Genomic DNA, 14,536 nt, shown 5'->3' with positions numbered 1-14,536 from the left:
TCCGGACGCCCGCAAAGCCCGCCCACGTTTGCGGGAGAAAGTGCGTCCGGACCGCTCCGCGGACCGACCGCGTTGCATGACACAGCATGTCCGAAACGCGCAGTCCGGACATATGCAGGCGGTTTGAGGGCCGGCATTGGACATGTGGCTTTTTTTAGACGTGTGGTATATTTTCTCCCATTGCAACGCACAAGCTTTCCATATTTTATTTTTTGAACACCTTTCCCTATTTTATTTTTTTATATTGAGGGAGTTGCGTAAAAAGTATCTCTTTTTCGTGATAAAAATAACTGCCCATCTTGTGGATCTTATATGTCAGGTTGGATTGGTTATTGGGAATCTGATGGACAGTGGTTTTGGTATCGGTCTACCTGCAGATTATTATTTTGATTTGCTCTTCCCTTAGATCTCCGTTCCTCGCGCTTTTATAGAAGAAAATAGTAGGATCGGTTTACCAGCAGATGATGATTTTGATTTGCTCTTCCAACATGACACTAGAGTTATTTTGATTTGCTGTTTTTGCTTATTTGAGGCATTCTCACAACAACAAAATGGCAGACTACATAAGCCTTTTGGTTCAAGCTCTCAGCTAAAATTTGCACAAGTTGAGCCGCTCTGTTCAGCTCTCACCCAAAAGCCTTAACTATCAACGCAAAAACCAAGAACCTGGTGATCCAAAATAACATTAAAAGCTTAACTCAGTCATGGACATAGTTCGATAATTTAAAACCAAGAGAAGCACTGAATAGAACTAGAGCTACTGCCCAACAGTCAAAGTACTACTAGATACGACCCATCTTACAAACAAGGACACCTATACGATAACTCATGACGCGGTAGCATTCAGTTCATGCAGCTCTGAATCTCTGATTGCGCTCCATCGCCTCAATGGTCACTGCAAAATATTAGGTAGCCAGGTTAGTCATCAGCCAAAGACAAGCCATCATTTAAGCATGTGAACAATGTTAACAATCACTAAAATCAGCCAACAAATTGCAGTTTGAGAGGCGTATTTGTATCATTTCTTTGTTTATTTGCACAGACAAATTTCAAAAAGATTGTTTTAGATGAAATCACTAAGGCAGTAGCATATATTGGGTTGTCAATTCCTTGCCTGCTGTGGGGGCTGCTGCTGTTGCTGCTGTGGTGGCTGCTGCTGTGGAGGTTGCTGCTGCTGAGATGGCTGCTGTTGCTGCTCGTAACTGCCATAACCAGAGTATCCATAGTTTTGCATGCTAGGATCTTGCGCATTGGGTGCACCATAGTATGCATCAGGACCCTGTTGATATCCATAGTAGCTGTTGCCATTACCCTGGTTTGCATCCTGCTGGGGAGGCTGACAAAACGATGTTTGGGTTAGAATGATACACACGTCAAGATTTAACAGCTAACAGCTACAATACCTGTTTGTTTTGGCTACGGCCCCATGAAAGACGAACATTGGAACTACCAATCTGAGACCCATTCAGCGCACTGATGGCCTGCTCAGCGCACACCCTGAAAGTAGAGCAGTGACGAGAGCAACAATTAGGTCATGGATATTATTAGCTCGTATGTACTACTAGTAAAAAAAACCTGGAGATTTTCTTAACCTGCTGGTAAATTGGACAAATCCACAACGCTTGCCTACAGGAATCTTCACATAACCAACTTCGCCATATGGAGTAAAAACTTGCCTTAGATAGTTCTCATCTATATTGGAATCTAACCCGCCCACAAAGATCTATCGCACAAGTATGAAAAATAAGGAAACATCAACTCTCACAGTTTAGAAAAATATAACAAGGTACTCACTGTAGTATTGTTGGGATCATTCGCCGCCTCATTTACTTGAGAGCTCTGGTACCCTGCTGCCGTAACAAAACATACAGACATAATTAACTTCAGAAAGGATAACCATAGAAACAAAATGCAAAACCTAAAGCTGGCAAACCCAACTGGGTGCTCAGACCTACCACAGTAGACAAAAGAACTAATACACATGAAGCAGGAAATTACAAATATATCATCAACCTAATCATGAAGTACATGCAAATGCTGCTATTTCACTACAACAAATCAACCATCACACAAAGAAGCCATTGTCAACCAAGGGAGGTACATCCTTGCTTCACAAATTTAATTCGACCATTGCATGTGTCAGATTGGCTGTAAAAGAAAATGAAGCCTAGGAGCATGGCTGTCAGTAAACAGGTTAGCTTGCCGTCCTATTTTTGCGCAAATGCCATAATATTGATGAACTGGAATTAGCCTCCTCTGTTGCAACATGCAGCACACAACTAATAGTGCTAGGAAGGAAACCATTTGCTTTAATATTTGTTGCCCAGTATAATATATTTAGTGCAGGCCATCTCAAACCTAAACCTTGTCCATCCAAAAAAAAGGGAAGGCAACCAATTACTTGTGTATGCAAGGACAGTTTATTCAAGGACTAACGGAAGATAGAACAAATGTTATGTGCACTACAAAAGATTAGGTGCACAAACAAGGAATGGGAGTTCGAGGGAAAAGAATATTTAAGATGGGAATTACAAACTGTTTGGGAGTGTAGATAGAGAGTATCATTTGAAGTATATAACTGACAATGCTGGCAAATGAGAGATAGAAAAAGCTTCAAGTAAGCTATCTCAATGTGAGACAATTGCCCCCCCCCCCCCCCCCCAAAGTCGCAAAATTAAAACACTGACCTAACTGAGGCCACAGATTACAGGAGACATCTATCTCAGCTGAAGATATTTCCAGGCACTAAATGAAGATGGCATGGCATCCTGCTTTGAGAAACATGAATTGTGTTTAGTTTATTCATTACTTAGTTGTGTTCATTTATCCCAATCTTTACAAATGAAAGAGCGGGAAGGACATATATCTGTTTATAGCAACAGAAGCTGTGCTGGCTACCCTGAACTGGACTGAGTAGAAAGATAAGAAGTGCTAAAAGAACACTCTCATCGAGGAAGCAAACAGGGAACAATCAGAGTGTAAACAGATTGAATTGGCCTACAAAATGGTGTGCCCACAAGAAAGTACCTAAATATCATTACTCCCTACAAGATTCTATACAAGCAGGTGACGAAACAGCAGAAAATAATTAATATTCTATGAGGAAAAAGTTTTCCAGTTCACGTACCATTAGTTGAATATGTCTGCTGAGTACCTATATTCTTCTTGTTAGCTGCAGGCCCAATCCTCATTTGTCTTGTAGACAATGGCACTCCATTCATCTCAGTCATAGCACGTGTCTGCTCATTTAGATCTCCAAAGCGTACAAAACCATATCCTTTGGAGCGACCAGTGGCCCTGTCAGTAACAACATTAGCACCTTTAACTGATGGGTAGGTGGCTTTGAATATCTCTTCCAACATGGCGTCAGTAACATCAGCAGCCAAATCACCAACAAATATTGTGTGATCAGAACCATCGTCACCCCGCTTGTCACCAGCACTACAAGAAGCCCAGTTTAGCTTAAAAACTTGTTCAACATTAGGCATCATCTGCCCATTAAAGGTCCCCAGAGCATATTCCGCAGCAGCTCGAGATTGAAATTCAATAAAACCATAACCCTCGGGCTGCCCAGTATGTTTGTTGCGGATGATTTTCACTGAGGTGACCTGCAATTTCTAGAGAACATTAATACCCAATACATGAAGTACTTATACAAAAGCCAGTGCATACAATGACAATGTTTCCAGAAATACTAGGAAAAAACAATAAGTGAAATTATTATAACAGATATACAATATTTAATCCAGAGATCACACTTCCAGGGTGGCGAAAGACAATTGATGGAAATGTATAGAACGCCAAAACATAGATACATGAACATGCTACCATATACTACTCCCTCCTCCGCAACTTAATATACGACATTTTTTGACACATCACTATCTTATATTGAGTTACAGAGGGAGTATTTAATATGACACCTTTATTTGTCTTTATACAGCACATTTATCAAGTTGCGCTACTTACAACAGGTCTATATTGAGCATGCCGCACATCACAGGTAAAGATCAAACAGTAATGCTTAAACAAGTGATACGACAGCTTGTAACCGTCTGTGCATAACATGTTTCAAAATAACAGCAAAGGCTGATCTAAATTAACAATAATGCATGCCTTTGCTAACCCCACAAAGCAAACACTGAGTCACTTCCTATGGTACATGTGAAAATAGGATAGAAAACGCTCAGTATGAATACCCCAACATAATCCATCATTTAAGCACACACATTGGAAGTGTAAATTTGTAATGCGACAATTCTCTCAGTAGATAGAGGCATCACCTGCTGCGGCCCCACAGGAGCAAAGGCGTTGTAGAGGTAGGTCTCATCCATCCAGTACTGGAGATCTCCGATCCACAGCGACCTGATATCCTCGCCTCCGGAAGGCGGCCCGCCAGCCATCTGCGCTCCGTACTGCGGCGGCGGAGGCGCGTAATGCTGCGGCGGCGGCGCGTACTGCTGAGGAGGCTGAGGCGCGTACTGCGGCGGCGGGGGCGCGTACTGCGGAGGCATATGCTGCTGCGGATGGCCCCACATAGCCGGCGGGGGTCCCTGCTGGTAGTACTGCGGCGGCGCCTGGTAGTACTGCTGCGGCGGGGGGGCCTGCTGCAGAGGAGGCGGCGGAGCCCCAGAGGCCTGCGGCTGAGGCGCGTGCTGGCCGTTCATTGGCGGCTGGTATGTTGGCTGCATCGCGACGTATCGCCGCCTCCCCGGTTCCGGCGGCGGCTGATGCGGATGCGAAACCCTAAAAACCTCGGAGGGGGAGAGAAAAACAGAGAGGGGCAGGGTTTAGATGCGGTGGAGACGGGAGGCGACGGAAACCGTGGGACAGGTCAGAGTTTAATGGGCCGGGTTGGGGGGCCGGCTCGTTGTGTTGTTGTCTCGGCCACGATTGGATTCGCTCCCGTTTTCCCCGGGCCAGGCTGGCTGCGAATCCGAGGTCGTCCCAGCAGTTTGATTGGTTTTGCCTAAAAAAGAGCAGTTTGATTGGTTTTGCCTAAAAAAGAGCAGTTTGATTGGTTTTGCCTAAAAAAGCAGTTTGATTGATGTACTAATGCATGTTTGTTTGTTTTTTGCGGGTTGGTGTAATGCATGTTGAATTCAACTGAGCACTTTTTTGAAGAAAACTTCCAATATATTTATCAACTGTCAATGTAGTATAAAGAACACCAAAAGTACAAATTACATCCAGGTTCTTAGATCACTTAGCGACGACTACAAACACTGGAGCGTGTCGAAGGCGCGCCGTCATCATCGCCCCTTCATCATCGAAGCCGAGCAAAACTTATGTAGTAGAAAGCCAAGAAATCATCATGTTAAGGCCCTCAGAACCAGCGCACCAGAATAGAAACCGCCGAAAAAATCAACTGAGCACCTCCTGGTTGCATAGGATTGGCCATCTCGTGCACCAGCAAATGCGTAGTACCCAATTAAGTAGAGGAGAGGCGGAGAAAGACAACTCAGTAGTTGTGTTTCAACAAAGCAAATTCCAGAGTTGGCCACCCGTCCTAACGAGAAAATTTTCATTCTTGTTTGTATATATGGCCATAACAATCAACTGATGTTCACAGATAAATAGTATTTTTTGTGTTAAGTCGTCAATTTTCCTTTTGTCATGTGACCCAGAAAAAATATGTGATTACGCAAAGTCTCATGTATGCGTCATAACTATCTTGTTGTCTCTTTATTGTAATGTATTTCATAACATTTAAATTTTGTACACACATATGGCATATATTGTTTTATTTATGCTCTGAGACCTATTTTTATGTCGTGCTCCAAGCATTCTGATTTTGCTTTACTTATTCCAGCTGGCAATTCCCTAATGCTAAAAGGTACTACATGTTTTTTATGTACTCCCTTCATCCGGAATTACTTGTCGAATAAATGAATGTATCTAGAAGTAAGATGTATTTTAGTTCTAAATACATCTTTTTTAATCATTTTTTTGCGTCAAGTAATTCCCGATTGGGGGGGAGGGGGGTGGGGGGGGGGTGGGGGTGGTGTTGAAGTTCACTAAGAATTTTTTTGCTTCCATTTATGTTAACATGATATTCTAACTTTAGATAAAAAAAACATGATATTCTAACTATGATACAGTTTCCTATTTGCGTAGGATTAGTATCAATTGGAACAAAAGCTTTGTAAGAGGAAAACGTGCAATATGGTAATGTTTACCTCATGCGATTGGTATTTCTTCATGAGCTCAACGAATGTATGCCCAATTTATTTTCTGTTGGGCAAGTTTCCCTCCGTGTCTCGCGAGCAGCAATACAAATTGCAAAATAAATCCAATTATTCTGCACCCTGAATGAGTAATAGTTATTCTTCACCCCACCTCTATTTTATCATCAATCCACTGTAATTTTACGTTCCATAAGTTGTGTCTTATTTTCGACGCAAAAAGATACCGTAAGAAAATATATAATCACCGTAAAAAATATTTTATGTTACATAAAATTACAAACGTAAAAATATAGTGTAAAATACACATAAACTGTAAATTTTCTTGTCTTATTGATTCCTATTAATTCACTACATAAAATTTGGCATAAGAAAATAAAAATATAGGTCATTAGACAAGAAAATTTGCAGTTTATGTCTATTTTACACTATGTTTTTACATTTGTAATTTTACGTCACATAAAATATTCTTTACGCGATTATATATTTTCTTACTGTCTCTTTTTACGTCAGAAATAAGACAAAACTTACGGAATGTAAAATTACGGTGAATTGATTGTAAAATAGAGGGGGGTGAAGAATAACTATTCTTCACCCAGTGTGACGAATAGTCAATCCCTATTGCTCTTTCAATATGTTTTTCACGTGTCATTTTTCCTTTCCATTCTTTATCATTTGCTCTTTCAATGTACACCTCTGTTCACAAATATAAGATGTTCTAACTTTTTTGAATCAGATATATATATAAACACATTTTAGTATGTTTGTTCACTCATTTCAGTCGGTATGTAGTTCATGTTGATATGTCCAAAACACCTTATATTTGTGAAGGAAGGGAATATGTATCTTCTCAAGTCTATTTTTAGTAATCAAAGGTCCGACAATGATCAGGAGGTGTATTATCTAGTTTTAGAAATCAAGAGTCTTATGGCTGGTGGGGAGTTATTTCCTATGAAGAATTATAGGGACCAGAATATTGTCATATCATTTGCCAAGGGGAGCCGCTAGGCATCAGACAATTGATGCCTAGTATTTATGAGACTAGTAGAGAGGCGTTGAATTGGATCCCATGCACCTGTTGGATAAGCAAGGCACCTTCCGTTGAGTGTTCCCAAAACTGAAACTAGTTAATGTTGTGACTCCGCTGCTGGAATTCAGCAGGTTGATTGCTAGTCCTTTTAACGTAGGTCTCTAATATAGTATGTAGCTTGCTTCCATATTAATTGATGCTTCCTACACATAAATCAGTGTGTTTTTTGCGGATTGCTTTCTATGTGCTTCAAAATCTGCAGTATGTGAAACGATGCATGTGGCAAACTGGGTGCATCTGATGCATTCATGTTCTATCAATAGTGGAAGCATATCGATTCATTTTGCTTCTGTCGGATAGCAAATTTGCTTCCATATCAATTGTATATTATTTCAGTTTGTCCAACATGATAATTTATTTTGCATCGTCTAAGCTCAATGCAGACGCCTTGCTTCCAACACTACAAACACATGTTTCCATCAAACATCTTTTTTTACCATTGTCATAGACTCTTTCAAACAAATTAAATTGGAACTTGTCCTCGAAATCTGGTATCTGCATATGAATAAATAAGAATTTCCTTCAACGGAACTTGGAATTTGCATCCAAATAAATGAGTATTTGCATCCATAGAATTTGGAATCTGAAGCATCTTTTCTACCATTGTTATAGACTCTTGCAAACACATTAAATTGGATCTTGTTCTCCAAAGAATCTGGTATCTACATCCGAATAAATAGGAATTTGCTTCCAAAGATTTTTGGAATTTGCATCCATAGGATTTGGAATATGAATCAAAAAAAAATCCAGAATTTGCTTTCTTGCAGCAAAATCTTGCTTCGAGATATATATACTTTGCCTCCAAATCATTATGATACTATTTTCGTAGACTAGAAGAATTGCTTCCATACAAATATAGATTTGTTTCCATTAAAAATAAAAAGAAATATTATATCATACCAAATAACATGGGGAGTGCTTTCATGGTGATGATCGTGTCTCTCCATTAAATATAGAATTTGCTTTTGTGATGGTCAGTAAGCTCCACTACATCTACTGCGGCTGGTGACATACACTGCGATCAAAAGTGTGAGGACCTTTTCCCTTGCATTGTTGCCACACAAACATATGTGATGCTTTTTCCTAACTTCCTATGTGCTTCCTGCAACTCGAGTACATAAACATGCAATGGAGTTAACAAACTATGATGAACAAATCCAAGAGATGAGAAGAAAGAACTCGAGAACTACAATGCTTCAAATAACGGAAATATAACTTGCATGGGCGAGTGACACACTAACCTTCAACTCTGATCGGAGGCTCTTCAAATAGGGGAACACTAGAGTCCATTGCTTGTTGTTCGGCCTTCTGGTGCTACTCCAACATGGGAGGTAACCCGTCAAAGCAGCAATCAGGGAGGGGAAGTTGGGCTCGGCCAACTAATGCCAGGAAGGCGCACCTGCACACCTGCAATGTTGCCCGGGGGGCTCATCGATGGGAGGAAAAAGGGAGGAGCAGTGGAACAGATCTGGGCAGTGAGGTGGAGAGGAGCGGAAGAACGGATCCGACCAGGTGATGGGCGACACAATCGCAGAGAAGGCGAGTAGTGCGGTCGATGGCAAGCTAGGGAGCTTCATGCAAGGGGGGCTTGGGATGGATGAATGGGCGAGTGATTAGCGGGATGGGATTATGCGGTAGATGTGGGTGGTTAGCAACGAGGCGATGTGCCCTTTTTTAAAGACCGAAGAGATAAGAAGTATTGGTCATGGGATTCAATTCGAATGGATCAGTCTAACGCGGTGCTTTTGATCAGACTATAGATTAGAAGTGTTTCCCTTTGGGAAATCATGGTACAGTTGTTTGTAGCACAACTTGTTGGCTACATACCTCCCTTTTTGCCGAGATTTTGTCAGTTGATTGTAACTCTAAAACTTTATAATAAAACTCTCATTCCCCCTGTAAGAAAATACCCTTAATGTCAATCTTCGACATGCTAGTTGTTGACAAATTTTAAAAATTCGCTATTAGTTGGTCGACTACTAATTAATTTTGGTCCTTAATATCTAGTGACTCATCGCCAAGGAGCTGCTCCCATCGAACGATTTCGTTCATCAAGGAGGGGGGGGGAGCTCCTAGCTAATGTTTCGCCTCGTTCACTAGGGGCAGGCCAGGGCAAACCCCCGATTGGCCCAAAGGCCGGTTAATTGTTTGTATTTTAAAAATGCTATGAAAAAAGTTCTTAACACAAAGAAAACCTAAACTTTAAAATGACATGTGAATTTATAAAACTTTCATTTCTCCAATTTATAAATGTACAATGAGTATGATCAAAATAAAGCAAGAAAAAAGCTCGTGTGATCTAGAAAAATAAAATTGCCATGCTAAACTTTAAAACTGCTATCCTCTACATGAAAAATTTCATGTGGAAAAATGCTACACATTTTTTAATCAAGAAACAGAGAAATATAAATTTATAAATGCCATGCTTTGAAAATATGAAAATTGCCATGCTACTTCATCAAACTGTCATTTCTCCAATTTATAAATTTACTATGATAATAAAAAAATACCTTGCCAATAGCAATGAAATTGACATCCTCTTAATGATAAAACTGTCATCCTCTTGATAATCAAAATGGCATGCAAATAGTAATAGAAATGTCATGCTCTCAATAATAAAAATTTAATGCTTTTAATAATAAAAATGTCATTCTCATAATAATAAAACTTCCATCCTCTATAATAAGAATGACATGTTACTAATTATTAAAATGCCATACTCTTAATAAATATAACTGCCATGTGATGAATAAAAAAACAATTCTGAAAAGTTGCCATGAATAATTGATATTTTTCTCCAAAAGCTTGCCACGGGGGCATTACAAACATGCCTAAAAATTGCCATGCACACAGGAAGATTAGAACAATTCCCCTCTAAAAACATGTTTTTTGTTCTTTCAATAATAGTTTTACTGGTTTTTTAGAGGTTTTTCAAATAAAAACTAAACGAGAAAGCTAAGCACCTGCCGACTGGTCGTTAGCCTATATCTGATGACCATCTCAGCCAACCGGATGTTTTGTCTAGAAGTGGGCTAATTCTGTAGATATGTGATTACCACGAGTAGGCCACTGCTATGGTGCAGCCCTCCATTTGATTTTTTTTCTGTTACGAATTGGTAATACTCGGATTTTGTTGTATTTCTATAGAGAATGCATTTTCGGTTTTTCTTTCACTCATGAATCATTTTGTGGTTCACTTCTTGATGGAAGTACGCATCCCCGTGAGCACTCCGATGATGCCGAGAACGATATTGGTGGTAGGATCAAAGAGGATTCTACATGAGATGCCTTGGACAGGTGGGAGATGTTGGCAAAGGGAAGGTGGCGCATCGTGTCATGGTAGAATCCAAGCAAATCTTCGTAGTAATTTGGTGAGAGAGGGATCATCATAGATGGGAAGACTATATGTAGTTACAACATAACGATTGTGTAGTCACCGGGTTGTAGTCATCAACATGGTTATTTTTATAGTTACCAAGTTGTATATGTTATAGAAACATGATTATTGTAGACCGACTTACCCATTATTTGGTTTACAAAAAATCGTTGTAAACATTCCTCGGCAACTATTGTGTAAATAGCATGATAATATAGGTTTTCGGACCTCATATTTTACATGCAAACACCACGATATTTTTGACCCGTGAGAAAAAGTTGTTGAAAACATATCACCGATAACTTCGAATTAATAGCATGGTAAGATACGCCCCTAACCTGATAATTTAGGTACAAACACCACGATAAGTTGTTGAAATTAAAACATACCGCTGATAACTTCTAAGTAATAGCATGGTAATATACGCCCTCGGACCTGATAACTCAGGTACAAACACCACAATAATTTTGACCCAGAGAAAAAGATACTAAAAACATACAACCAATAGCTTTTGTGTAAATAGCATGATAATATAGGCTTCCAGACCTGATAACTTATATACAAACACCACAATAACTTTGACCCGTGAAAAAAAATTGTTGAAAACATACCATCGATAACTTATGTGTAAAAGCGTGATAATATACACTTCCGGACCTGATAACTCAGGTACAAACAATACGATTACTTATGACCTGTGAAAAAAAATTATTGAAAACATACTCTATAAATAATATGGTAACACCGGATCCCGGACCTGATAACTTATTTAAGCACCGTAGACCTGATAACAGGTACAAATACCAAGGTAACTTTGAACCAGGTGAAAAAATTATTGAAAACATACACCGATAATTTTTATGTAAATAGCATGATAATATACTCATCCACATATGATAACTTACATACAAACACCCCGTTAACCTTGACCAGACGCTTTTTGTTGTTGAAAATATACCTCGGTAATTTCTGTGTAGACAACATGATCATTTAAGCACTATAGATCTGATAACTTAGGTACGAACACCACAATAAATTTTGAACCAGGTGAAAAAATTGTTGAAAACATACACCCGATAATTCTGTGTAAATAACATGATAATATACGCATCCACACCTGATAATTTACATAAAACACCGCGGTAACATCGACCAGACGATTTTTCGTTGTTGAAATTATACCACGGTAACCAAAATGCATAACTTGTGTGCAAAAACAATGGTATTTTTCGTAGCTAATAACATAGACTCAAACACCATAGTAAATTTTCACCGGGGGAAAAGTTGTTGAAATATATCCCGATAATCTTCGTGTAAAGTTTGCATGTTGCCCATGCTAAACTTAGCATGCTTCTCACGCTTATCAGCATTATAATGATAGAGTTGTCAACCTTTGTCATGTTATTTGTTATCAGGGCGTTATGTTGAAGTTACCATGATGGTCATGTCATAGCTATCACGCTGCTTATTCCAAGTTATCAAGACTGTTTTTTTTGCTAATATGATAAAAAGAATAAGGGTTCAAATACCCCTGTTTATGTATTGTGGACAATAAAAAAAGATGGGTGAGTTGGTTATTGGCTGTAGTAGCTAGTTGGGAGACCAAAGTTCAAGTCCCCTTTTAAGCACTTTATTTTTTTTCTTCGCTATCTAGACTAATTGATATAAAATCAGACGAGTGAAAAAAAGTCTGTGAACCAAGGTGAGATAAAAATCAGTGGAAAGAAAATCTAGAAGAAAGAAAATCGGGAAGCGGGAGGATCGAAGGAACGACGCAGTGGGAGAGGGTCAATCGATGAAGTTACATAAATTTAAAAATTAGCTTCAAAAGATACATAAATAAGTTTAAGTACATGTGTAAAGGGTGTGCACCTCTTTGAAGGAGGTCTTGAGTTTGAGTCCCCCTGTGCGCACATCACGCAAAAAAATTAGGAGAAAAAAGGCAAGCTGTAACACCCCGGATGTAACTTTCCATATTTGTATACAACTCTTGCCGTTTCCGGTGTTAAGTTATATTTATTTCTCGGGTTCGGGTCTTTGTCTCCGTGTGTTGTTTTCTTTTTCGTGCATCTCTTATCATGTCATCTCGTGCATTGCATTTGCATACATATTCATCTCATGCATTCGAGCATTTTCCCCGTTGTCCGTTTTGCATTCCGGCGCTTCGTTCTCCTCCGGTGGCCATTTCTAGCTTTCTTTTGTGTGTGGGGTTCAAACATTTCCGGACTGGACCAAGACTTGCCATGCGGCCTTGGTTTACTACCGGTAGACCGCCTGTCAAGTTTCGGGTCATTTGGACTACGGTTAACCGAGGGACCGAAAAGGCCTCGTGTGTGTTGCAGCCCAACACCCCTCCAATTTGGTCCAAAACCCACCAAACTCTGCTCCATGTCCTAGATCGTTCGATCATGATCGCGTGGGCGAAAACCGCACCTCATTTGGACTCTCCTAGCTCCCTCTATGCCTATTTAAACACCCCCCCCATTTCGGATCTCGTCTTCCTCCCCGTCCTCCTCGAAAAAAAAAACCCAGAACATCTCCCCGCACCGACGGACACGTCCGCCCCAGCCGGACGCGTCCGCCGCCGCGCCCTCGCCCAACCACCGCGTGCCACGTGGCACCGCCGCCGCCGCCACGGGCCGGGAGGCCCGGATCCGGCCCCCGCGACCCGGTTCCTCCACGCGCGCCCCGCCGCCTCCTTCCTCCACGCGCGCCCCGCCGCCTCCTTCCTCCACGCGCGCCGCCGCCTCTTCGGGCTCCGGCGACCGGAGCCGCCGTCGCCGCCGCGGGTCATCTCCGGCGAGCCCGAGGCCGGCCGCCGCCCGCACCTCCTCGCCGGCGCGCGGGCCGCCACCGCCGCCGCCGGGCGCCGCCACCGGCCTCCCCCGACCTTCCCGGCGCCGCCCCGGCCTCTCCCCGCTGCTCCGGCCGCCTCCACCGGCTCCGGCGAGCCGTCTCCGGCGAACTCGCGCGGGTGCTACAGTGCTGCTACAGTAACCGCCAGATCTGGAAACCCTAGATCCGGTTGACTTTCCCTCTTCCCCTTATTTTTTTCGTGCTGTCTTTGACTGCTCGTATCTCCGCAACCGTAGCTCCGTTTTGGGCGTATGATATATCAAAATCTTCGCCTCGACATGTACATCATTTCGTTCCATTGCATCATTTGCATTTGAGGTCATCTTGATGCCCAAAATTCTGTTAGAAGGAGGCTTCGTGAGTTAAATTGCAGATCCGTTAGTTCATCATGCACTTTTGTCATTTTTGCCATGTTTAATCCGTGCATGATATGCCTGTGCCCCTTTGGGATGAATTGTTAAGCATTTTGTCTTCTTTCCAGAGGTGCCACCCATGCATTTTTAGGATGTGTGTGTTGTCTTGTGCAAGCTTGCGAAGAGAGGTACCTGAGATTGCTGATTTCAGGGACTTGTGATTTTCACTAAGTCTGGGATATTTTAGTTCATGATGCTATATGTCCAGCTTGTTTCCTAGTGATCTGTGCCTCTTTTGAGGATGATCAGTAAGGGAGTTTTGATATTTATGTTATGCTCTATCCATCCATGTCTTTGTTTGCATATGTGGAGTGCTCTAGGTTGACTCAATCGAGCTCAACTTTTGCTTCGTTGTTAATTTGGGCAGATCGTCAACTCATTTGCGATTTTGCCGGTGCTATTGTTAGTGATCCATGCATTCTATGCCTTTGTTATTGCCATGTGTAGCTAGCATATTGTGCCTTATTGCTGGATATATGCTTGCCTTGCCATGACTTGCACCGTAGTGAGTGCATCGAGCTCGTTTACATGCCTTCGTGAGTTATATTTCAACATGTCTCAGTTTTCACAAAGTCTGAAAACTGATTGTGCTTGAGCTATGTTCGTGTTCTCGGTA

The 14,536-nt window shown here is 41.3% G+C and overlaps 1 protein-coding gene across 2 annotated transcripts; it reads right to left on the bottom strand.

Annotated features, from left to right (window-relative positions):
• Positions 1-667: 667 nt before the first annotated feature.
• Positions 668-4,818, bottom strand: LOC125536850 (polyadenylate-binding protein RBP45). Of its 2 annotated transcripts, none has more exons than XM_048700133.2 (7): positions 4,284-4,818; positions 3,128-3,608; positions 1,795-1,847; positions 1,593-1,723; positions 1,404-1,497; positions 1,115-1,336; positions 668-895 (listed from the first exon to the last, which is right to left on the bottom strand). In XM_048700133.2, exons 1-7 carry the CDS (start codon positions 4,689-4,691, stop codon positions 893-895), a joined length of 1,392 nt encoding a protein of 463 aa, XP_048556090.1. In that variant the 5' UTR covers positions 4,692-4,818; the 3' UTR covers positions 668-892. The 2 variants fall into 2 exon arrangements, with proteins under 2 accessions (XP_048556090.1, XP_048556089.1); XM_048700132.2 differs by having other exon boundaries at positions 1,795-1,850; positions 4,284-4,817.
• Positions 4,819-14,536: the final 9,718 nt, after the last annotated feature.

This window comes from Triticum urartu, chromosome 2A (genome assembly GCF_056163025.1).
Source record: "Triticum urartu cultivar PI428250 chromosome 2A, HENAU_Tu73, whole genome shotgun sequence".
Classification (NCBI taxonomy): Eukaryota; Viridiplantae; Streptophyta; class Magnoliopsida; order Poales; family Poaceae; genus Triticum; species Triticum urartu.
The sequence above is the reverse complement of the archived record's forward strand: the minus strand, read 5'-3'. Positions and strand labels throughout refer to the sequence as shown.